This window comes from Aythya ferina, assembly GCF_964211825.1.
Source record: "Aythya ferina genome assembly, chromosome: 2".
Taxonomy (NCBI): Eukaryota; Metazoa; Chordata; class Aves; order Anseriformes; family Anatidae; genus Aythya; species Aythya ferina.
Genome location: NC_140297.1, coordinates 160,643,742 through 160,669,187, shown reverse-complemented (window position 1 = coordinate 160,669,187; position 25,446 = coordinate 160,643,742). Strand labels below are relative to the sequence as shown.

The window sequence follows — 25,446 nt, the reverse complement described above, 5'->3', positions numbered from 1 at the left end:
CCACTGGGACTGGGACATGGGGACAGGCACTGGGATGGGCACTGGGATGGGTATAACGGGATGGGAATGGCCACTGGGACACGTACAATGGGACTGGGGACATGGGGACAGGCAGTGGGACAGGTACAATGGGATGGGGACATGGGGACAGATATAATAGGATGGGGACAGGCACTGGGACATGAGGATGGGCAGTGGGATGGGCACACTGGGATGGGGACACTGGGATGGGGACACTGGGATGGGCGCAATGGGACGGGGACATGGGGATGGGCACACTGGGATGGGGACATGGTGACAGGCAGTGGGACGGGTGTAATGGGATGGGGACACAAGGACAGACACTGGGATGGGCACAATGGGGTGGGGACGGGCACTGGGACACTTAGAATTGGATGGGGACATGGGGACAGGCACTGGGATGGGGACATGGGGATGGACACTGGGATGGGTACAGTGGCAATGGGATGGGGACACGGGGATGGGCACTGGGATGGGCACAGTGGGATGGGGACAGGCACTGGGATGGGTGCAATGGGATGGGGATGGGCACTGGGATGGGTATAATGGGATGGGGAGATGGGGACAGGCACTGGGATGGGGACACGGGGACGGGCACTGGGATGAGCACACTGGGATGGGGATGGGCACTGGGATGGGTATAATGGGATGGGGACACGGGGACGGATACAATGGGATGGGGACATGGAGATGGGCATTGGGATGGGCGCAATGGGATGGGGACGGGCACTGGGACAGGTACAATGGGACAGGGACAAAGGAATGGGCACTGGGACAGGCACAGTGGGATGGGGACAGGCACTGGGACAGGTACAATGGGATGGGGACATGGTGCCGGGCACTGGGATGGGTACAAGGGGATGGGGACATGGGGGCGCAATGGGATGGGGATGGGCACTGGGATGGGTACAATGGGACAGGGACACTGGGATGGGGACACTGGGACGGGCACAATGGGATGGGGACACTGGGATGGGGACACTGGGATGAGCACAATGGGACAGGGACACTGGGATGGGGACACTGGTCTGGGCGCAATGGGGCCAGGCACCCAGCTGTGGGCTCAGGGTGCCGGCCGCCACCCCAGGGCGCACACGGACACGAGTCCCGGGGTCCCAACCCCATTTTTATTGCCTGGCCGCCCAGGGCAGCTCGGGGGGGCTGTGGGGGAGCTGTTGGGGGTCGGGGGGCTCTGGGGGGGTCCGGGGCACGACCCCAGCCCCCAGCAGGAGGCGGAGGCAGCGCCCCAGCTCCCCGCGCCCCCGGTGCGCCCGCTTGGTGCCGCGGGGCAGGCGGCGGCACGAGGAGACATCGAGGTAGAGCAGCGACGGGCAGCGCAGCAGCAGGGCACTGGGGGGCACGGGGGGGGCACGGGGGGGTCGTGGGGGTCGGGGGGGGGCAGGGGACGGCAGCACCCAACGCCCACCCCAATGCCCAGGGTGGGGATGGGGAGAGCGCACGGAGACGGGGAGGGGACACCCGGACAGCCCCAGTGCCAAGGGGTGGGGGGGGGGGCACTGGGACCCCCCCCAGAACCCCTGGATGGGGACAGGGATATTGGGACCCCCCCCCCCAGAGCCAGGGATGGGACCCCCGGACCCCCCCAGTGACCAGGGATGGGGATGGGGACCCCCCCCCAGAGACAGAGAGGGGACCCCTGGACACCCCCAGTGCCAAGGGGTGGGGGTGGGGGCACTGGGAACCCCCCCCAGAACCCAGGGATGGGGACAGGGACACTGGGACCCCCCCCCCAGAGCCAGGGATGGGACCCCCGGACCCCCCCCGGTGACCAGGGATGGGGACAGGGACCCCCCCCCCAACCCCTCAGAGGGGTCCCCCCCAAGCACCCACAGGCAAGGACCCCCCAAAATCTGAAGATGGGGACACCCCGGGATGGGGACACCCAGACCCCCCAAACCCCAAACAGGGACCCCCAGACCCCCCCCCAGTACCCAAAGATGGGGACCCCCAGACCCCCCAGGGGCCCCAAGACCCTCCAGGATGGGGACCCCCAGACCTCTCCCAAGCACCTCGGGACGGGGACCCTCAGACCCCTCCCCAGTACCCAAAGACGGGGACCCTCGGACCCCCCAGGGACCCCAAGACCCTCCCAGGATGGGGGCACCTGGACCCCATAGGGACCCTCAGCCCCCCCCAGCACCCAAGGATGGGGACCCCCAGACCCCCCAGGGACCCCAAGACCCCTCCCCAGTACCCAAAGTCGGGGACACCCAGACCCCCCAGGGACCCCCAGACCCCCAGGATGGGGACCCCCAGACCCCTCCCCAGTACCCAAAGATGGGGGCACCCAGACCCCATAGGGACCCCCAGACCCACAGGATGGGGACCCCCAAACCCCTCCCAAGCACCTGGGGACAGGGACCCCCAGACCCCCCCCCCTATACCCAAGGATGGGGACCCCCGGACCCCCCAGGGGCCCCAAGACCCCCCCAGGATGGGAGCACCTGGACCCCATAGGGACCCTCAGCCCCCCCCAGGGACCCAAGGATGGGGACCCCCAGACCCCCCAGGGACCCCAAGACCCTCCAGGATGGGGACCCCCAGACCCCTCCCCAGTACCCAAAGTCGGGGACACCCAGACCCCCCAGGGACCCCCAGACCTCCAGGATGGGGACCCCCAGACCCCTCCCCAGTACCCAAAGACGGGGACACCCAGACCCTCCAGGGACCCCAAGACCCTCCATGATGTGGACCCCCAGACCCCTCCCAAGCACCTGGGGATGGGGACCCCCAGACCCCTCCCCAGTACCCAAAGATGAGGACCCCCAGACCCCCCAGGGACCCCAAGACCCCCCAGGATGGGAGCACCCGGACCCCCAAGGACCCCCAGACCCCTCCCAAGCACCTGGGGACAGGGACCCCCAGACCCCTCCCCAGTACCCAAAGTCGGGGACACCCAGACCCCCCAGGGACCCCCAGACCCACAGGATGGGGACCCCCAAACCCCTCCCAAGCACCCGGGGACAGGGACCCCCAGACCCCTCCCCAGTACCCAAGGATGGGGACCCCCGGACCCCATAGGGACCTTCAGACCCCCCCCAGTACCCAAAGTTGGGGACACCCAGACCCCCCAGGGACCCCCAGACCCTCCAGGATGGGAGCACCTGGACCCCATAGGGACCCTCAGACCCTCCATGATGTGGACCCCCAGACCCCTCCCAAGCACCCGGGGACGGGGACCCCCACCCCATTCCCGAGGGGGGTCCCATCCTCACCTGAGCGCCTCGGGGGCCACCCTGGTGCCGGCCAGGTCGAGGGAGCGCAGGGGGGCGCCGGGCCCGAAAGCTGCCAGGGCCTGCGCCAGGTCCTGCTCGCCGAAGCAGAGCCCGGCCAGGTCGAGCTCCCGCAGGCTGTGCCGCCAGCGCCAGGCCAGCGCCGCGCAGCCCTGGGGGGCTCTGGGGGGGGCGCAGGCGCTGCAGTGCAGCCCCAGGTGCAGCTGCTCCAGGTCTGCGGGGAGGGGGCGAAGGGGTCAGCGCGGGGTGCATGGGGTTGGTGCGAGGGGCACGGGGTGGCACGGCACGGCGCGGCACCGTGGATATGGCATGGAGTGGCACGGGGTGGTTGGCACAGCGTGGCACAGCACGGCACGGCACGGCACCGTGGATATGGCATGGCATGGCACGGTGTGGTTGGCACAGCATGGCATAGCATGACACCATGGATATGGCATGGCATGGCATGGTGTGGACGACATGGCACAGTTGGCATGGCACAGCGTGGCGCCATGGATATGGCATGGCATGGTGTGGCCAATGTGGCACAGTTGGCATGGTGTGGTTGGCATGGCATGGCACGGCACGGCACCATGGATATGGCATGGCATGGCACGGTGTGGCACCATGGATATGGCGTGGCATGGTGTGGTCAACATGGCATGGTTGGCATGGCACGGCATGGCACCATGGATATGGCGTTGCGTGGTGTGGTCAACATGGCACGGTTGGCATGGTGTGGTTGGCACACTTGGCATGGCACAGCGTGGCGCCATGGATATGGCATGGCGTGGTGTGGCCAATGTGGCACAGGTGGCATGGAGTGGTTGGCACAGAGTGGCACAGCACGGTGTGGCACAGCGTGGCACCATGGATATGACATGGCACAGTGTGGACAACACGGCACAGTTGGCATGGTGTGGTTGGCATGGCACGGCGTGGCATGACACCACGGATATGGCATGGCATGGCGTGGTCAATGTGGCACACTTAGCATGGAGTGGTTGGCACAGCGTGGCACAGCATGGTGTGGCACAGTGTGGCACCGTGGATATGGCATGCTGTGGTGTGGTTGGTATGGCACAGTTGGCACAGTGTGGTTGGCATGGCACGGCACAGCATGGCACAGCAGGGCCAACATGGGGTGATTGAGGTGGTGCAGCCAGCATGGCGTGGCACAGCACGGCACAGCCAGCATGGCACGGTTGGCACAGCATGGTTGGCACGGCAAAGCCGACATGAGGTGGTTGACATGGCACAGCCTGGCATGGCACAGCCAAAATGGCATGGTAGAGCCTGACCAACACAACCAATGTGGCATGGCACAGCCTAGCATGACACAGCCCAAATGGCATGGTACAGGCTGACCAATACAACCAACGTGGTATGGCACGGCACAGCCTGGCATAGCACAGCCTGGCATGGCACAGTCAAAATGGCATGGTAGAGTCCAACCAACACAACCAACGTGGCACAACATGGCCCAGCCTGGCACAGCAGAGCCCGACCAACACAGCCAATGTGGCATGGCATGGCACAGCCCAAATGGCATGGTGCAGCCCACCCAACACAACCGATGTCGTACAGTGTGGCATGGCACAGCATGGCACAGCCTGGCACAGCACAGCCAAAATGTCATGGTAGAGCCCGTCCAACACAACCAATGTGGCACGGCACAGCCTGGCACAGCCCAGCCTAGCATGGCACAACCAAAATGGCACGGTGCAGCCCACCCAACACAACCAACGTGGTACGGCATGGCACAGCCTGGCATGGCACAGCACAGCATGGCACAGCCAAAATGGCACAGTAGAGCCCGACCAACACAACCAATGTGGCATGGCATGGCCCAGCCCGGCCTGGCACAGCCAAAATGTCACGATAGAGCCCGACCAACACAACCAACGTGGCACGGAATGTCACGGCACAGCCTGCCACGGCACAGCACAGCACAGCCAAATGGCACGGTAGAGCCCGACCAACACTACCAATGTAGGATGGCACGGCACAGCCCAAATGGCACGGTGCCACCCACCCAACACAACCAACGTGGTACGGCACGGCACAGCACAGCAGAGCCAAAATGGCATGGTAGAGCCCAACCAACACAACCAACGTGGTACAACATGGCACAGCCAAAATGTCATGGTGCAGCCCATCCAACACAACCAATGTGATACAACATGGCACAGCCTGGCACGGCACAGTCTGGCATGGCACAGCACAGCCAAAATGGCATGGTAGAGCCCGTCCAACACAACCAACATGGCACGGCACAGCTAGCCCAACACAACCAACATGGTACAACATGGCACAGCACAGCATGGAACAGCACAGCCTAGCACGGCCCAGCCAAAATGGCACAGTGCAGCCCACCCAACACAACCAACATGGTACAGCATGGCATGGCACAGCCTGGCACAGCCAAAATGGCACGGTAGAGCCTGACCAACACAACCAACGTGGTACGGCACGGCATGGCACAGCCAAAATGTCACAGTGCCACCCACCCAACACAACCAACGTGGCATGGCATGGCACGGCCCGAATGGCATGGTAGAGCCCATCCAACACAACCAGCATGGCACGGCACAGCCCGGCACAGCCCAAATGGCACGGTAGAGCCCGACCAACCCAACCAATGTGGTACAACATGGCACAGCCTGGCACGGCACAGCACAGCATGGCACAGCCAAAATGGCACAGTGCCACCCACCCAACCCAACCAACGTGGCATGGCATGGCCCAGCCCGGCCTGGCACAGCCAAAATGTCATGATAGAGCCCAACCAACACAACCAACATGGTACAGCGTGGCATGGCACAGCACGGCACAGCCTGGCACAGCCCAAATGTCATGGTAGAGCCCAATCAACACAACCAGCATGGCACGGCACGGCATGGCACAGCCCAGCCTAGCACGGCACAGCCAAAATGGCACGGTGCAGCCCACCCAACCCAACCAACACACCCCATCCCATCCCACCCCATCCCACCCCACCCCACCCCACCCCGTGCCCCCAGCTCTCACCGGCGCAGGGCAGGCTGAGCAGGGCGCGCGGCGAGACGCGGGCGCAGCCGCGCAGGTCGAGGAGGCGCAGGCGGGGGGAGGCGCGCAGCAGGCGCTGCAGGACGGCGTCCCCGGTGCCACCGCCGCCGGTGGCCGTGGCCAGGCTCAGCTCCTGCAGCTGCGGGAAGCCCGGGGCCAGCGGCGACCGCGGGGCCGCACGGGGCCACCAGGAGACGTTCAGCAGACGCAGCACCTGGGGGGCGCATGGGGGGGTCCCATGGGTGGGAGATCACCCATGGGTGGGGGGTCAGGGGGGAGCCCCACAGAGGGGTGTCCATGGGTGGGGGGCCCATGGGTGGGAGTTTTGCAGGTGGGTGCCCCAAGGGTGGGGACCCATGGGTGGGGGGTCGGGGGGGAGCCCCACAGAGGGGTGTCCGTGGGTGGGTGCCCCATGGGTGGAAGATCACCCATGGGTGGGAGGCCTGGGGGGGGCCCCATAGAGAGGTGTCCATGGGTGGGTGCCCCATGGGTGGGAGGGAGCACACAGGGGGAGTCCCTTGGGTGGGGGGCCCATGGGTGGGAGCTTTGCAGGTGGGTGCCCCAAGAGTGGGGACCCATGGGTGGGGGGTCGGGGGGGAGCCCCACAGATGGGTGTCCGTGGGTGGGTGCCCCATGGGTGGGAGATCACCCATGGGTGGGGGTTCAGGGGGGGAGACCCACAGAGGGGTGTCCATGGGTGGGTGACCCACTGATGGGTGCCCCATGGGTGGGAGGGAGCCCACGGGGGGAGTCCCTTGGGTGGGGGGCCCACGGGTGGGAGCTTCTCAGGTGGGTGCCCCATGGGCGGGTGTCTCATGGGTGGGAGATCACCCATGGGTGGGGGGTCACGGGGGGAGCCTCACAGAGGGGTGTCCATGAGTGGGGGGCCCATGGGTGGGGGGCCTGGGGGAGAGCCCACAGGTGGAGTCCCTTGGGTGGGGGGCCCACAGGTGGGAGCCCAGGGGTAGGAGTTTTGCAGGTGGGTGCCCCATGGGTGGGGGTCTCATGGGTGGGGGGCCCATGGGTGGGGGGTCAGGGGGGGAGACCCACAGAGGGGTGTCCATGGGTGGGTGCCCCATAGGTGGGAGGGAGCCCATGGGGGGAGTCCCTTGGGTGGGGGGCCCATGGGTGGGAGCTTCTCAGGTGGGTGCCCCGTGGGTGGGGGTCTCATGGGTGAGGGACCTGGGGGGGAGCCCCACGAATGGCTGTCTGTGGGTGGGTGCCCCATGGGTGGGAGGGAGCCCACGGGGGGAGTCCCTTGGGTGGGAGCCCTGTGGGTGGGAGCCTAGGAGGGGTGTCCTATGGGTGCCCCATGGGTGGGAGCCCCCCAGAAGGGTGCCCATGGGTGGGGGGGGTCACCCCATAGGTGGGTGCTCCATGGAGAGGACCCCATGGGTGGGACCCCAATGGGTGGGTGCCCATGGGGGGGCTGCCTACGGGTGGGTGCCTGGGGGGGGTGCCCAGGGGGGGGGTACCCACGGGGGGGGGGGGGGGTACCTGCAGCTGTGTGCAGGCCGCCTGCAGCTGCTCCACGGGGACCTGCAGCGGGTGGGGGCTGCGCTGCCGCCCCCCGTCCACCTCCAGCAGCTGCAGCTGGGGGCAGCTCCCCCCCTATGGGGACACGGGGGGGGGTTTGGGGGGGGTGGTGACGGCACTGCCGGGACCCCCCCCCCCCCAAATGTCCCCAAATGTCCCCCACTCACCGCCAGCGATGCCAGCACGGCGCTGGTGCGGGGGCCGCAGCTCAGCCACAGGCGGCGCAGCCTCGCGCCCCCCACCCCCAGGAACTTGGGCACGGCCCCGGCCTCCACCTGTGGGGCAGCACCAAGGGGGGGGGGGCCACGGCCCCATAACCCCCCCCCGTCACCCCCATGGCCTCCCCATGGCCCCACATCTTCCCCCGTGTCCTTCCCATGCGTCCCCCCCGCACCCCCACGTCCCCATGTCCCCCGTGTCCCCCCCGCACCCCCACGTGTCCCCCCATGTCCCCTATGTCCCTATGTGTCCCCATCCCATACCCTCATGCCCCCCTGTGTCCCCATGTCCCCCACATGTCCCCCCAGGCCCCCACGTGTCCCCTATGACCCCCACATCCCCCCTCCCACATCCCCATGTCCCCTGTGTCCCCCCACACCCCCCCGTGTCCCCCTAAATCCCATGTCCCCACACATCTCTGTGTCCCCTATGTCCCCACATGTCCCCTGTCCCATGTCCCCATGTCCCCCACATCCGCACATGTCCCCCCAGGCCTCATGTGTCCCCTACGACCCCCATGTCCCCATCCCACATCCCCATGTGTGTCCCCACGTGTACCCCCACACCTCCATGTGTCCCCTATGACCCCCACATCCCCCCCCCCACATCCCCATGCCCCCTGTGTCCCCCACATCCCCATGTGTCCCCTATGTCCCCACATCCCCTCTCCCATATCCCCATGCCCCCCCATGCCCCCCCATGACCGCCATGACCTCCCATGTCCCCTCCCATATCCCCATGACCCCCCATGCCCCCGCGCACACCCCCACGTCCCCCCCACACACCCCCACGTCCCCATGTGTCCCCTATGTCCCCACATCCCCCCTCCCATATCTCCATGACCCCCATGCCCCCCATGTCCTCTATGACCCCCATGCCCCCCTCCCATATCCCCATGACCCCCCATGTCCCCCCCCATATCCCCATGACCCCCATGTCTCCTATGACCCCCATGCCCCACCACACACCCCCACATCCCCCCCCACGTCCTCCATGCCCCCCCATGACCCCCATGCCCCCCCACACACATCCCCATGCCCCCCCATGTCCCCTATGACCCCTATGCCCCCCCATGTCCCCTATGATCCCCATGCCCCCCTCCCATATCCCCATGACCCCTATGACCCCCGTGACCCCCCATGTCCCCCATGTCCCCCCCCACATCCCCATGACCCCCCATGACCCCCCCATGTTTCCCATGCCCCCTATGACCCCCATGCCCCCCATGCCCCCCCACGTCCCCCCCCACATCCCCACGTGTCCCCTACGACCCCCACATCCCCCTCCCATATCCCCATGTCCCCCATGACCCCCCATGACCCCTATGACCCCCATGCCCCCCCACACACATCCCCATGCCCCCCCATGACCCTCCATGTCCCCAATGCCCCCCATGCCCCCTATGACCCCCATGTCCCCCCAAGTCCCCCCCCACATCCCCATGTGTCCCCCATGTCCCCACATCCCCCCTCCCATATCCCCATGCCCCCCCATGTCCCCTATGACCCCCACGTCCCCCCCCACACCAAGTCCCCCCCCACATCCCCATGTGTCCCCTATGTCCCCACGTCCCCCCCCATATCCCCATGATCCCCCATGACCCCCTATGACCACCATGCCCCCCCTCCATATCCCCATGACCCCCATGCCCCCCTTCCCATATTCCCATGACCCCCCATGCCCCTCCATGACCCCTGTGCCCCCCCCTCCCATATCCCCATGACCCCCATGTCCCCCAAGTCCCCCCCCACATCCCCATGTGTCCCCCATGTCCCCACATCCCCCCTCCCATATCCCCATGCCCCCCCATGTCCCCTATGACCCCCATGCCCCCCCCTCCCATATCCCCATGCCCCCCCATGCCCCCCCATACCGCCCCATGTCCCCCCCACATCCCCATGACCCCCCACATCCCCATGACCCCCACGTCCCCCCATGACCCCCCCATATCCCCATGCCCCCCGTGCCCCCCCATGCCCCCCGTGCCCCCCCATGCCCCCTATGACCCCCCCATGCCCCCCCATGCCCCCCCTGCCCCCCCCACCTGTGTCCCCTGCAGGTCCAGGCTGTGCAGCCGGGGGCAGCGGGCGCCGAGGGCGCAGAGGGCGGCGGCGGTGACCCCGCGGCAGTGGCGGAGGCGCAGCGAGGACAGCAGGGGACACGAGGCCGCCAGCGCCTGGGGGGGGCACCGGGGGGGTGAGGGGGTGAGGGGGCACCTGGGGGCACCGGGGGACAGCTGGGGGGTGAGGGGACACTGGGGGGGCACGGGGGTGAGGGGACACCTGGGGGCACCTGGGGACATGTGGGGGGTGCGGGGACACCTGGGGGGCACGGGGGTGAGGGGGCCCCTGGGGGGTGAGGGGACACCTGGGGGGTCAGGGACACCAGGAGGCAGGGGGGGTGCGGGGACATGGGGACAATAGGACGCATGGATTTGGGGATGGGGGGACATGGGGGGGCACCTGGGGACATGTGGGGGCACGGGGGATGAGGGGACACCTGGGGACATCTGGGGGGTGAGGGGACACCTGGGGGGGCACAGGGGTGAGGGGGCACCTGGGGACACCTGGGGGGTGAGGGGACACCGGGGGGGACAGGGACACCGGGGGGGCACGGGGGTGAGGGGACACCTGGGGGAACCTGGGGACATCTGGGGGGTGAGGGGACACCGGGGGGGGGGGCACAGGGGTGAGGGGACATCTAGGGGGGACACCTGGGGGGTGAGGGGACACCGGGGGGCACCTGGGGACATCTGGGGGGACGGGGACACCAGGGGGCGGGGGGGGGTGTGGGGACGTGGGGACGCTGGGACACGTGGATTTGGGGATGGGGGGGCATGGGGGGACACCTGGGGACACTGGGACACATGGGGACATGTTGGGATGGGGGGACACTGGGGGGGGGCACAGGGCCATGAGGACACGGGGGGCGGGGGGGCTGCTCTCACCACCAGCACCATGGGGACAGGGGGACACGGGGGGGACACAGGGACATGGGGGTGTCCTATGGGGACATGGGGGTGTGGGGGGACACAGGGGGGTGTCCTACAGGGACAGGGGGATGTGGGGCACGGGGGGGGACATGGGGGGGGGGACATGGGGACACGGAGGGGCCATGTGGGGACATGGCAGGGACGGGGGGGCACAAAGGGGACGTGGGGGGGACACGGGGGGTACGTGGGGACATGGGGGGGCCATGTGGGGGCATATGGGGGGACATGGGGGTCATGTGGGGACACAGGGACATGGGGGGACAAGTGGGGACATGGGAGGGACATGTGGGGGCACAGAGGGGACACGGGGACGTAGCGGGGGTCATGTGGGGACGGGGGGGGACACGGGATATGGCGTCAATGGGGGGGCCATGTGGGGACACAGAGGGGACATGGGGGGACACGTGGGGGACATGGGGGGGCCACAGAGGGGCCATGTGGGGAAATGGCAGGGACATGGGGAGGACACAGGGACATGGGGGGGCACAGAGGGGACACGGGGACATGGGGGGGTCATGTGGGGACGGGGGGGGCCATGGGGAGGACACAGGGACATGGGGGGCCATGTGGGGGACACGGGGACATGGGGGGGCACAGAGGGGACACGGGGACACGGGGGGGTCATGTGGGGACACGGGGGGACACAGGGGAGGGATACAGGGGGGGACACGGGGGGTCATGTAGGGGACACGGGGGGGACATGGGGAGGACACAGGGCCATGGGGGGCCATGTGGGGACATGGGGGGGGACATGGGGGGGATGTGGGGGATATAGGGGGGACATGGAGGGGACAGGTGGGGGACATGGGGAGGACACAGGGCCATGGGGGGCAATGGGGGGCCATGGGGGACACAGAGGGGACACAGGGACGTGGGGGGCCATGGGGGGGCCATGGGGAGGGACACGGGGGGGACATGGGGGCACAAAGGGGACATGGGGGGACACAGGGACATGGGGGGCAATGGGGGGGCACAGAGATGTAGGGGGGGTCATGTGGGGACACGGGGGGGCCACAGGGACATGGGGGGGGCATGGGGGCCATGGGGGGGCCATGGGGACACGGGGGGGCCATGGGGCCATGGGGGGGGTCAGGGCACCCACCTGCAGCACCTCGGGGACACCGCGCAGCCACTGGCTGAGGCTGAGCTCCCGCAGCCGGCACAGCCTGGGGGGGGGACGAGGAGGGGACAGGGGGCTGGGTGACACCAGGAGGTGACACCGGGGGGTGTCCCCACCCCCACCCCCCCCCCCCTCACCTTCCAGCCCCCAACCTCGTGGCCACGGCCTGGGGGTCCCGGCAGGGTCCCAGGGCCAGGCGCTGCCACAGCCCCGGCTCGGCGGCGGCGCGGTGCCACAGGCGGCACACCAGGGACACCCTAGGGTGGGGGGGGGGGGTCACAGGTTTAGGGGGGGTCCTGCCCCCCCCCCGTGACCCCCCCCCCATAATTTGTCACCCACCTGCAGAGCAGGGGCACGGCCCCCTCCTGCTCCACGGCCGCCCCCAGGACGCGCAGCAGCAGCGGCAGCGGCAGCCGAGCCCCCCAAATATCGGGGGGGCAATTTTGGGGAGGGGAGGGGGGGGGCCCAGCAAAGGGGGGGGGGTGGGGGGGACACCCCGAGCTCTGTCTGGGTCTCGGGGAGGTCCTGGGGGGGGTCCTGGGGGGGGTCCTGGGTGGGGTCCGAGCCCCCGGGAGGAGCAGCAGCAGCCCCGGGGGGGTCCCCAAAAGCTCCTCCGGGGCTGGGGGGGGGCGGCGGCGGCGGCGGCGAGGGCGGGGGGGGCGAGAACGGGGGCTGGGGGGTGGGGGGGGAAGGGGGTAAGGGGGGGGGGGGGGGGTCGCACCCGTGGATGGACCCCCCAGCCCCACTGCCCTGCCCCATGGCCAGCACCATGGTCAGCCCCCCCCCAGCCCCCTCAGCTGAGCCCCCCCAGCCCCATAGCCAGCCCCACAGCCGGACCCACAGCCGGACCCACAGCTGGCCCCATAGCCACCCCCCCAGCCCCACAGCCCTGCCCCACAGCCAGCCCCATGGACAGACCCCCAGCCCCACAGCCAGCCCCCCCAGCCCCCAGCTGAGCCCCCAGCCCCATAGCCAGCCCCATGGTCCTGCCCCACAGCCAGCCCCACAGACGGACCCATGGCCAGCCCCACAGCCAGCCCCACAACCAGACCCATAGTCAAGACTCCAGCCCCACAGCTCACCCCACACCCCAGCCCCACATCCAGCCCCCCAAGCAGCCCCCAGCCCTACCCCATGGTCAGACCCCCAGCCCCACAGCCGGCCCCACGGTCAGCCCCACAGCCCCACACCCCAGCCCCACTCCCAGCCCCCCAAGCAGCCCCCAGCCCTGCCCCACAGCCCCACAACCAGCCCCACAGACGGACCCATGGCCAGCCCCACAGCCCCCAGCCCCACTCCCCAGCCCCATGGCCAGCCCCACAGCCCTGCCCCCCAGCCCTGCCCCACAACCAGCCCCACAACCAGCCCCACAGCCGGACCCATGGCCAGCCCCACAACCCCCAGCCCCCTGCCCCATAGCCAGCCCCCCAACCCCAACCCCAGCCCCCCAGCCCCACTCCCAGCCCCCCAAGCAGCCCCCAGCCCTGCCCCATGGTCAGACCCCCGGCCCCATAGCCCTGCCCCATAGCCCTGCCCCATAGCCCCCCCCCATGGGTCCCATCCCCCCCCCCCCAGTACCGGGGGTCCCGTGGCCGCCGCCGCTCTCCCGCAGCCATCTTGAAGGGGGCGGGGCCGGGGGCGGGGCCAGAGGGGGGCGGGGCCAGAGGGGGGGGACCCGGGAAGGGGGGGGAGGCACCGGGGGGGGGTCCCCGAGGGGGGGGTCCCCGGGGGGGTCCTGGGGTGCCCCCGCCCGGGGGGGTCCCCTTGGAGGCCCCGCCCCCTCCCCACGTGGCCGCCCCGGCCCCGCCCCCCGGGGATTCCCCCCCCAGCCCCACGTGACCTCCCCCAGACCCCCCCCCCCGTCCCCCCCCCCTCGGGCCGCCCCCACGTGACCCGCCCCCGCCGCCCCCGCACGTGACCCGCGCCCCCCACGTGGCCCCGGCCCCGCCCCCTCGGGCCATCCTCGCCCGCAGCCAATCGGCGCGCCCGGCGGGAGCCGCGGGAGGCGGGGCCCGAGCCACGCCCCCTCCTCCCCTCCCCGACCAATCGGCGCGCGGACCGCGGGGAGGGGGCGGGGCCGCCCCGCCCCTCCCCGCTGCCCGCGCGCCGCGGGGGGCGGGGCCGGGAGGGCGGGCGGGCCAATGGGAGCGCGCGGGGGGCGTGGCCTGGCGGCAGGGGGCGTGGCCTGGCAGCGGACATGGGGCTGCGGCGGACGGTGAGCGCGCGCCGGGACCCCCCGGGGACCCCCCCCCCGGGGAAACCCCCCCCCGGGGATCCCCCCTCGGCCCCGCCCCCCGCCCCCTCCCCCCACCCCGGGGACCCCCCCAATTTGGGGACCCCCCCGGGACCCCCTCGGGGTCGTTGGGGACGTCCCGGGACCCCCCCGCGCCCCCCCCGCAACGCCCCCAACGGAATCCCCCCCCCGCCCCTCCCCCCCCGGAGCCCCCCCCGGGTCCCCCCCTTGGCCCCACCCCCCCCGGCCCCTCCCCCCCCCGCTCCGGGACCCCCCCCCCCGGCCCCCCCCCCCCCAGCCTGAGCCCAGGGCCCGGCCCCGGCCTCTGCCCCCCCCCCGTGTGGGGCCGGGGGGCGGGGCTTGGTGGAGGGGGAGGGGCTTGGTGGAGGGGGCGGGGCTTGGTTGAGGGGGCGGGGCTTGTTGTGGGGCCGGGCTGGGGGGTCCCAATGGGTATGGGGGGGGCGGGTGTGGGGCTGGCTATGGGGCTGGCTATGGGGCTGGCTATGGGGCTGGCCCTCAGTCCAGCTATGGGGCTGGGCCCCATAGGGCTGGCTATGGGGATGGCTATGGGGCTGGCTATAGGGCTGGTTATAGGGCTGGCTATAGATCCAGCTGTGGGTCCAGCTATGGGGCTGGCTATAGGGCCGGCGGTGGGTCCAGATATGGGTCCAGCTATGGGGCTAGTTATGGGGCTAGCTATAGGGGCAGTTATAGGGTTGGCTGTGGGTCCACTTATAGGGCCAGCATGGTTCCAGCTGTGGGTCCAGCTATGGGGCTGCTTATAGGGCTGGTTAAAGGTCCAGCTTTGGGTCCCACTACAGAGCTGCTATGGGTCCAGCTGTGGGTCCAGTTATGGGGCTGGCTATAGGGCTAGCCATAGGGCTGGTTATAGGTCCAGCTGTGGGTCCAGCTATAGGGCCAGCATGGTTCCAGCTGTGGGTTCAGCTATAGGACTGCCTAGAAGTCTGACTATAGGGTTGAAGTATATAGACTTCTATAGGGTGGAAGTCTAAGACTATAGGGTTGTCTATGGGATAGGCTACATATAGGGCTGGCTGTAGGGCTGGTTATAGGTCCAGCTGTGGGTCCAGCTATGGGGCTGCCTATAGGGCTGGGCACAGGTCTGGCTGTGAGCCCAGCTATACAGCTGCTATGGGTCCAGCTGTGGGTCCAGCTATAGGGCTGGCTATAGGGCTGTCTGTAGGGTCCAGCACAGGTCCAGCTATAGGGCTGGCTGTGGGGCTGGTTATTACTCTAGGTGTGGGGCTGGCTATAGGGCTGGCTATAGGGCTGGTTATAGGTCCAGCTGCGGGTCCAGCTATAGGGCTGGCTGTGGGGCTGGTTATAGCTCTAGCTGTAGGTCCAGCTATGGGGCTGGTTATAGGGCTGCCTATAAGGCTGGTTATAGGTCCAGCTATAGGGCTTGCATGGTTCCAGCTGTGGGTCCAGCTATAGGGCCAGCTGTGGGGCTGGTTATTGCTCTAGCTGTGGGGCTGGCTATAGGGCTGGCTATAGGGCTGGTTATAGGTCCAGCTGTGGGTCCAGCTATAGGGCCGGCTGTGGGGCTGGTTATTGCTCTAGCTGTGGGGCTGGCTATGGGGCTGGCTATGGGACTGCCTATAGGGCTGCCTATTCCCCCCCCAGGTGCAGTTCTGCTGCCGCCCCCCCCCGGCACTACTTGGGGGCCGAGCCCCCCCACGGCCCCCCCCAGCGCGTCCCTGCGGGCACGGAGCCGCCGCGACCCCACGGTGAGACCTGGGGGGCACGGGGGGGGGGGGTCCCGGTGCCGGGGGGGGGTCCCGGTGCCAGGAGGGGATCCCGGTGCCAGGGGGGGGGTCCCGGTGCCGGGGGGGGGTCCCAGTGCCAGGAGGGGATCCCGGTGCCAGGGGGGGGGTCCCGGTGTCGGGGGGGGGTCCCAGTGCCAGGAGGGGGTCCCGGTACCAGAAGAGGGTCCTGGTGCTGGGGGGGGGGTCCTGGTGCCAGGAGGGGGGGTCCCAGTGCCAGGAGGGGGTCCCGGTGCTGGGGGGGGGTCCCGGTGCCAGGAGGGGGTCCCGGTGCCGGGAGGGGATCCCGGTGTTTGGGGGGGGATCCCGGTGCCGGGGGGGGGTCCCAGTGCCAGGAGGGGGTCCCGGTGCCAGGGGGGGGGTCCCGATGTCGGGGGGGGGTCCCAGTGCCAGGAGGGGGTCCCGGTACCAGAAGAGGGTCCCGGTGCCGGGAGGGGGTCCCGGTGCCGGGGGGGGGTCCTGACCATCTCCCCCCCCCCCCAGACGGCGCCGGGGGGTGCTGCGGCCGCTGCTGGTGGGGCTGGGGCTGGCGCTGCCCCTGGGGGCCGGCTGCTACCTGCGGGCTGAGCCCCCCCAGCGCCGCCGCCTGCGCCTGCTGCTGGACGGCGTGGGACGATTCGGCAGGTGGGGGCACTGGGGGGGGGCCGGGGGGGTCGTGGGGGGGTTGGGGGGGGTGGGCACCCCCCCCCCTGAGAAAGCTCCCCCGCTTTGCGCCCCCCAGGTCGCTGGCGGTGGGGCTGGAAATCTCGGTGGATTACTGGTGGACGGCAAACGTGGCGCTGCGGGGGGTGGAGGAGGTGGGGGGGGGGGGATGGGATTAGGGATGGGATTGGGATGGGATGGGATTAAGGATGGGATTGGGATGGGATGGGATTAAGGATGGGATGGGATGGGATTAGGAATGGGATTAGGGATGGGATGGGGTTGGGGGTGGGATGGGGATGGGATGAGGATGGGATTAGGGATGGGCTGGGATTAGGGTTGGGATGGGGATGGGATTAGGAATGGGATTGGGGATGGGATGGGATTAGGGATGGGGATGGGCACAATGGGATGGGATTGGGGATGGGATGGGATTGGGGGTGGGATGGGGATGGGATGGGGATGGGATTGGGATGGGCACAATGGGATGGGATTGGGGATGGGGATGGGATGGGATTAGGACTGGGATGGGGATATGGGATGGGGATATGGGATGGGGATGGCATTAGGGATGGGATTAAGGGTGGGGATGGGATTAGGGATTAGGGATGGGATGGGATTAGGGATGGGATGGGATTGGGGATGGGATTGGGGATGAGATGGGGATGGGATGGGGATTGGGGGTGGAATGGGAATGGGGATAGGATGGGATTGGGGATGGGATTAGGGATGGGCTGGGATTAGGGTTGGGATGGGGGTGGGATTAGGAATGGGATTGGGGATGGGATGGGATTAGGGATGGGATTGGGATGGGATTAGGGATGGGATGGGGATGGGATTAGGGATGGGGATGGGATTAGGGGTGGGATGGGATTAGGGATGGGATGGGATTGGGGATGGCATTAGGGATGGGGTGGGGATGGGATTAGGAATGGGATGGAGATGGGATGGGATGGGGATATGGGATGGGGACGGGATTGGGGATGGGAATGGGATTAGGATGGGATTAGGGATGGGGATGGGATTAGGATGGGATTAGTGATGGGATTGGGATGGGATTAAGGATGGGATGGGGATGGGATTGGGGATGGGGTGGGGATGGGATTAGGGATGGGATGGAGATGGGATGGGGATGGGATTGAGGATGGGATGGGATTAGAGATGGGTTGGGGATTGGGGATGGGATTAGGGATGGGATGGAGATGGGATGGGATTGGGGATGGGGATGGGAATGGAGATGGGATGGGGGTGGGATGGGATTAGGATGGGATTAGGGATGGGGATGGGATGGTGATGGGATTAGTGACGGGATGGGATGGTATGGGATTAAGGAGGGATTGGGATATGATGGGATTGGGATTGGGGATGGGGATTGGGATTGGGGATGTGGATCCGTTCAGCGATGGGATTAGGGCTGCTGACACCCCCCCACCCCCCCTGCCCCCCCTAACCCCCCCCCAGGGCTCCCCGGCCTTCCAGGCGGGGATGTCGCGGTGCCACCAGCGGGCGGCCGAGCGGCTGCTGCGGGGGGCGCTGCGCAACGGGGGGCTCTACATCAAACTGGGCCAGGGGCTCTGCGCCTTCAACCACCTCCTGCCCCCCGAGTACATCGCCACCCTGCGCCTGCTGGAGGATCGCGCCCTGCAGCGCGGCCACCGGGAGGTGAGGGGACAGGGACAGGGGACAGGGTGGTCCCGGTCCATGGGGGAGCAGTTTGGGGACCCCCCGGTGCACGGCGGTGCCAAGGCTCCGGGTGTGGGGACCGTGGGGACGCTGCGTGGGGTGGCACAGCGTGGGGTTGGGGGGCTGGGGAGGGGGTGTTGGGGAGGGGGGGGGGGTGGGAGGGGGTGGGGAGGGTACTGCCAGGGGTTGGGGACATGGTGGGGACAGGGATGGCACTGCCATGGGGATGGGGACACCATGGGCATGGGGACACCATGGGCATGGGGACACCGTGGTCTCCATCATGGGGACACCACTGCCATGGGCATGGGGACACCATGGGGATGGGGACACCACGGGGATGGCACTGCCACAGGAATGGGGACACCGTGGTGGTCTTGGGCACGGGGACACCATGGACACGAGGACATCATGGGGATGGCACTGCCATGGGGACGGGGACACCGTGGGCATGGGGACACCACGGGCATGGGGACCCCGAGGTCTCCATCATGAGGACACCGTGGTCCTCATCACGGGGACACCACGGACACGGGGACACCACGGGCACAGGGACACCACGGGGATGGCACTGCCATGGGGGTGGGGACACCGTGGTGGTCATGGGCATGGGGACACCACGGACACAAGGACACCACAGGCATGGGGACATCAAGGTCTCCATCGTGGGGACACCATGGTCCTGATCATGGGGACACCACTGCCATGGGGATGGGGACACCATGGGGATGGGGACACTGTGGGGATGGCACTGCCATGGGGACGGGGACACTGTGGGCATGGGGACACCACAGGCATGGGGACCCCGAGGTCTCCATCATGAGGACACCGTGGTCCTCATCACGGGGACACCACGGACACGGGGACACCACGGGCATGGGGACACCACGGGGATGGCACTGCCGCGAGGGTGGGGACACCGTGGTGGTCATGGGCACGGGGACACCACAGACACGAGGACACCACGGACACGAGGACCCCATGGGCACGAGGACCCCATGGGCACGGGGACCCCGAGGTCTCCATCACCGCGACACCGCCGCGCTCAGTGCGGGCACCGAGGGGTTCCTCCCCAAACCGTGTCCCCCCCGTGTCCTCCCCCGTGTCCTCCCCCGTGTCCCCCCCGTGTGTCCCCCGTGTGTCCCCCGTGTCCCCCGTGTCCCCCCCGTGCCCGCAGGTGGACGAGCTGTTCCTGGAGGACTTCCAGACGACGGCGTCCGACCTCTTCCAGGAGTTCGACTACGAGCCCGTGGCGGCCGCCAGCCTGGCGCAGGTTCACCGCGCCACCCTGCAGGACGGCACGCCGGTGGCCGTCAAGGTGTGTGTGTGGGGGGGAAATTTGGGGGGTTTTGGGGTTTTTTTGGGGTTTTTTGGGGGGGCAGAAGGTGGTATCCGGCCCCCCCCAGGTGCAGTACATCGACCTGCGCGACCGCTTCGACGGCGACATGCGGACGCTGCAGCTGCTGCTGCGCATCGTGGAGTTCATGCACCCCAGCTTCGGCTTCAGCTGGGTGCTGGAGGTACTGGGAGCACTGGGAGCGCTGGGAGGGGGTGGGGACACACGTGGGGACAGCTCAACCCCTCCCTGATTGTCCCCCAGGACCTGAAGGGGACGCTGGCGCAGGAGCTGGACTTTGAGAACGAGGGGAGGAACGCCGAGCGCTGCGCCCGCGACCTGCGGCACTTCAGCTACGTGGTGGTGCCGCGCGTGCACTGGGACAAGTGCAGCAAGGTGGGGACAGTTTGGGGACAGTTTGGGGACAGTGGGGACACGGGGGGGACATGGGGGGCGTGGGGGTAATGGGGACATGGGGACAGGGGCAGCAGGGCAGTGGGGAGTGAAGGGTGGGGGATCAGGAGTGTGGGAATAAAGGGTGGGGATTGGGGCAGGGGGGACATGGGGACAGTGGGGACAATGGGGATGGGGACAATGGGGATGGCAGGACAATGGGGACAGTGGGACAGGGACAGTGGGGACAGCAGGGATAGGGAGACAGTGAGGACTGCAGGACAATGGGGACAGGGACAGTAGGGACAGCAGGACAGCAGGGACAGGGACATGGGGACAATGGGTATAGGGGGACAGTGGGGACTGCAGGACAGTGGGGACAGGGACAGGGGGACAATGGGGACAAGGGGACAGTGGGGACAGTGACACTGGGATAATGGGGACAATGAGACACTGGGATAATGCGGATGGGGACAGTGGGACAATGGGGACAGGGACAGTGGGACAATTGGGACCAGGGGACAGGGACCATGGGACAGGGGCTGTGGGGACACTGGGACCAGGGCACGGGGACAGGTGGAGACCGAGGGAAAGGGGACAGGGGGACGGGGGCTGTGGGGACAGGGGACAGGGGTTGTAGGGGAGCAGGGGACAGGGATTTGGGGCAGGGTCTCTGGATACAATGGGGACCAGGGGACAATGGGGACAATGGGGACAGGGAATGGGGACAGTGGGGACAGGGAATGGGGACAATGGGGACAGGGGCTATGGGGTGGGCGCCGCACGGAACAGGGACCGGGGACGATCCAGCCCTGGGGACAGCGGGGTGGCATCGACCCCGCCATGGGCTGACCCCGTGTGTCCCCCCCCATGGTGTGTGTCACCCCCCCGGTGTGTGTCACCCCCCCCCGTGTCCCCTGGTGTCCCCCCCGTGTCCCCAGCGGGTGCTGACGGCCGATTACTGCGAGGGCTGCAAGATCACCAACGTGGAGGGCATCCGGCGGCAGGGCCTGGGGCTGCAGGACGTGAGTGGGGTCACGCGGGGACAACGGGGACAATGGGGACAATGGGGACATGGGGACAATGGGGGGGGGACACGGGGACATTGGGGGACCCAGCCGTGTCCCCGCAGGCTGCCGACAAATTGATCCGGGTGTTCGCCGAGCAGATTTTCTACACCGGCTTCATCCACGCAGACCCGCACCCGGGGAACGGTACGGGGACACGGGGACGGGGATTTGGGGACATGGGGACGGGGATTTGGGGACACGGGGACGGGGACACGGGGACAGGGGGGCAGGGGGTGTGGGGACACGGATATTGGGACATGGGGATGCGGGGATGCAGGGGTTTGGGGACAAAGATGGGAACGGGGGGACGTGAGGACATGGGGGGTGCACACAGGATTTGGGGACATGGACACGGGGATTTGGGGACACGGGGATTTGGGGACATGGGGACATGGGGATGGAGGGACATGGACATGGGGACTTGGGGACACGGGGACTTGGGGACATGGGGACTTGGGGACATGGGGATGTAGGGACATGGGGACATAGGGACATGTGGATATGGGGACATGGGGACACAGGGACAGGAGGATTTAGGGACATGAGGGTGGAGGGATTTGGGGACATGGGGACACGGGGACATAGGGACATGGGGATTTGGGGACGTGGGGACGTGGGGATGCAGGGACACGGGGACACGGACATGAGGATTTGGGGACACGGGGATGGACGGACATGGGGACATGGGGACACAGGGACATGGGGACATAGGAACACGTGGATTTGGGGACGTGGGGATTTGGGGACACGGGGATTTGGGGACACAGGGATTTGGGGACACACGTGGCCACCCGGCCGCGGTCCCCCCGCAGTGCTGGTGCGGCGCGGCCCCGACGGGAAGGCGCAGCTCGTGCTGCTGGACCACGGCCTCTACGAGTTCCTGAGCGAGAGGTGAGGACGGGGACACCGCGGGGACACCGGGGGGACACCGAGGGGACACCGAGGGGACACCGAGGGGACAACGCCGGTGCCGGTGTCCCCCCCCTCCCCGCAGGGACCGCAGCGCGCTGTGCCAGCTGTGGCGCGCCATCGTGCTGCGCGATGACGCCGCCATGAGGAGCCGCTCGGCCGAGCTGGGCGTCAAGGGTGAGGCGTCCCCGCGGGGCCGTAATCCCAGCCCTTGGGGGCCGTAATCCCGCCTTTTAGTGCCATAATCCCAATTTTGGGTGCCATAATCCCACTTCTAGAGCTGTAATCCCAATTTTGGGTGCCATAATCCCACTTCTTAGTGCCGTAATCCCAATTTTGGGTGCCATAATCCCACTTCTTAGTGCCGTAATCCCAATTTTGGGTGCCATAATCCCACTTCTAGTGCCGTAATCCCAACCTTGAGTGCCGTAATCCCAACCTTCAGTGCCATAATCCCACCCCTTTAGTGCAGTAATCCCACCCTTTAGTGCCATAATCCCAATTTTGGGTGCTGTAATTCCACGCTTTGATGACATAATCCCATTTTTTGGCGCTGTAATCCCAATTCTGGGCACCATAATCCCAACCCTTGATGCCATAATCCTATCCCTTGGGTGCCATAATACCAATTTTGGGTACCATAATCCCATCCCTTGGGTACCATAATGCCAACCTTTGGTGCCATAATCCCACCCCCCAGGTGCCACAGCCCTGTCCCCCTTCCCTGTGCCCCTCAGCGTGCTGCAGCTCCCTGGGGCACCATAATCCCTCCCTGCTGGGTGCCATAATCCCCCATTTGGGTGCCATAATCCCCCTTTAGGCACTTTAATCCCCCCTTTGGGCACTTTAATCCCCCCTTTGGGTGTCATAATCCAACCCTTGGGCGCCATAATCCCACCCCGGGGTGCTGTGGGATGCCATAATCCCCCTTTGGATGCCATAATCCTCCCTTTGGGTGTCATAATCCCCCTTTGGGTACCATAATCCAACACTTGGGTGCCATAATCCCATCCTGGGGTGCAATGGGATGCCTTAATCCCCCCTTTGGGTGCCATAACCCCACTCTTGGATGCCTCAATCCACCCCTTGGGTGCCATAATCCCACCCTGGGGTGCTACGGGATGCCTTAATCCACCCTTTGGGTGCCATAATCCCCCCTTTGGGTACCATACTCCAACACTTGGGTGCCATAATCCCACCCGGGGTGCCACGGGATGCCTTAATCCCCCCTTTGGGTGCCATAATCCTCCCTTTGGGTACCATAATCCAACTCTTGGGTGCCATAATCCCACCCCGGGGTGCCACGGGATGCCTTAATCCCCCCTTTGGGTGTCATAATCCCCCCTTTGGGTGCCATAATCCAACACTTGGGTGCCATAATCCCACCCTGGGGTGCCACGGGATGCCATAATCCCACCCTGGGGTGCCATGGGATGCCTTAATCCCCCCTTTGGGTGCCATAATCCCCCCTTTGGGTGCCATAATCCAACACTTGGGTGCCATAATCCCACCCCGGGGTGCCATGGGATGCCTTAATCCCTCCTTTGGGTGCCATAATCCAACCCTTGGGTGCCATAATCCCACCCTGGGGTGCCACGGGATGCCTTAATCCCCTCTTTGGGTGCCATAATCCCCCCTTTGGGTGCCATAATCCAACACTTGGGTGCCATAATCCCACCCCGGGGTGCCATGGGATGCCTTGATCCCCCCTTTGGGTGCCATAATCCCCCCTTTGGGTACCATAATCCAACACTTGGGTGCCATAATCCCACCCGGGGTGCCACGGGATGCCTTAATCCCCAACTTGGGTGCCATAATCCAACACTTGGGTGCCATAATCCTACCCTGGGGTGCCACGGGATGCCTTAATCCCCCCTTTGGGTGCCATAATCCTCCCTTTGGGTGCCATAATCCAACACTTGGGTGCCATAATCCCACCCTGGGGTGCCACAGGATGCCTTAATCCCCCCTTTGGGTGCCATAATCCAACACTTGGTTGCCATAACCCCACCCTGGGGTGCCACAGGATGCCTTAATCCCCAATTTGGGTGCCATAATCCCACTCTTGGATGCCTCAACCCACCCGTTGGGTGCCATAATCTCACCCTGGGGTGCCACGGGATGCCTTAATCCCCCTTTTGGGTGCCATAATCCCCCCTTTGGATGCCATAATCCTCCCTTTGGGTGCCATAATCCAACCCTTGGGTGCCATAATCCCACCTGGGGTGCAATGGGATGCCTTAATCCCCCCTTTGGGTGCCATACTCCAACACTTGGGTGCCATAATCCCACCCCGGGGTGCCACGGGATGCCTTAATCCCCAATTTGGCTGCCATAATCCCACTCTTGGATGCCTCAACCCACCCCTTGGGTGCTGTAATCCCACCCCTTGGGTGCCGCGCCCTCCCCCCCCCTCCCCCCTCCCAGATTACTTCCTCTTCTGCGAGATCCTGATGCAGCGCCCGCTGCACGCGGGGCAGCTGGCCCTGGCCAACGTGCTGACGCGGGAGGAGGCCGCCTACATGCAGGAGATGGCCGCCCACCACTTCCAGCGCATCATGGGGGTGCTGCGCGCCCTGCCCCGGCCCATGCTGCTCGTCTTCCGCAACATCAACACCGTCCGCAGCATCAACGTGGCGCTGGGGGCCCCGGTCGACCGCTACTTCCTCATGGCCAAGAGGTGAGGGGATGATGGAGTAAAGGAGGTGGAGGGGGTGGGCTCGGGGGGATGCGGGGAGCCCCCTAAAATCGTCCCCCCCGTGCCCACCCCGCAGCGCCGTGCGGAGCTGGGGGAGGCTGAGCGGGGAGCGCGCCCCCGGGCTCGGGGGGCTCCGCGCCGTCCGCAGCCTCCGCGTGGCCTGGGAGAGCATCAAGTTCGAGGTGGCGCTCAGGTAAAAAATATAAAATGAGGGGGGGGTCCTGGGGGGGTCCTGGGGGTCGGAGGGGGTGAGCTTCTGCCCCACGCCTCCCCCCCCCCGCGCCCAGGCTGGAGACCCTCACCATGAAGCTGACGGCCTCCGTCCTGCGCCTGCTGGCGGCCTGGGGGCTGCTGCCCCACAGCGAGCAGATCTACGAGTACCTGCGGGCGTAGCGGGAGGACCCCCCCCCAATAAACCACCCCCCAACCCAATAAACACCCCCCCTCTACCCAATAAATGCGCCCCCCGACCCAATAAATCCGCCCCCCCCCCCACCCGCGGAGGGGCCGGCGGAGCACACGCACTGCG

The 25,446-nt window shown here is 67.2% G+C and overlaps 2 protein-coding genes and 1 long non-coding RNA gene across 3 annotated transcripts; 2 read left to right on the top strand and 1 right to left on the bottom strand.

Annotated features, from left to right (window-relative positions):
* Nucleotides 1-1,135: 1,135 nt before the first annotated feature.
* FBXL6 (F-box and leucine rich repeat protein 6) lies at nucleotides 1,136-13,305 on the bottom strand (the record flags this gene model as incomplete). The annotated part of the gene is made up of 10 exons (XM_084510929.1): nucleotides 1,136-1,371; nucleotides 3,258-3,489; nucleotides 6,285-6,516; nucleotides 7,800-7,913; nucleotides 8,006-8,113; nucleotides 10,102-10,233; nucleotides 12,152-12,215; nucleotides 12,307-12,426; nucleotides 12,509-12,694; nucleotides 13,301-13,305. The coding sequence occupies 10 exons, from the start codon at nucleotides 13,303-13,305 to the stop codon at nucleotides 1,149-1,151; spliced, it is 1,416 nt and encodes a 471-aa protein (XP_084367055.1). The 3' UTR covers nucleotides 1,136-1,148.
* A 1,039-nt stretch (nucleotides 13,306-14,344) lies between these two features.
* Nucleotides 14,345-25,441, top strand: ADCK5 (aarF domain containing kinase 5). Its single transcript, XM_084508550.1, has 15 exons — nucleotides 14,345-14,384; nucleotides 16,047-16,150; nucleotides 16,670-16,810; nucleotides 16,908-16,983; nucleotides 18,290-18,490; nucleotides 19,689-19,829; nucleotides 19,918-20,031; nucleotides 20,112-20,243; nucleotides 21,182-21,265; nucleotides 21,373-21,454; nucleotides 22,123-22,201; nucleotides 22,305-22,396; nucleotides 24,647-24,899; nucleotides 24,994-25,110; nucleotides 25,205-25,441. Exons 1-15 carry the CDS (start codon nucleotides 14,367-14,369, stop codon nucleotides 25,308-25,310), a joined length of 1,740 nt encoding a protein of 579 aa, XP_084364676.1. The 5' UTR covers nucleotides 14,345-14,366; the 3' UTR covers nucleotides 25,311-25,441.
* On the top strand, nucleotides 22,403-23,390 carry LOC311431255. Its single transcript, XR_014689319.1, has 2 exons — nucleotides 22,403-22,998; nucleotides 23,040-23,390. It is a non-coding gene; the product is annotated as an uncharacterized lncRNA (long non-coding RNA).
* Nucleotides 25,442-25,446: the final 5 nt, after the last annotated feature.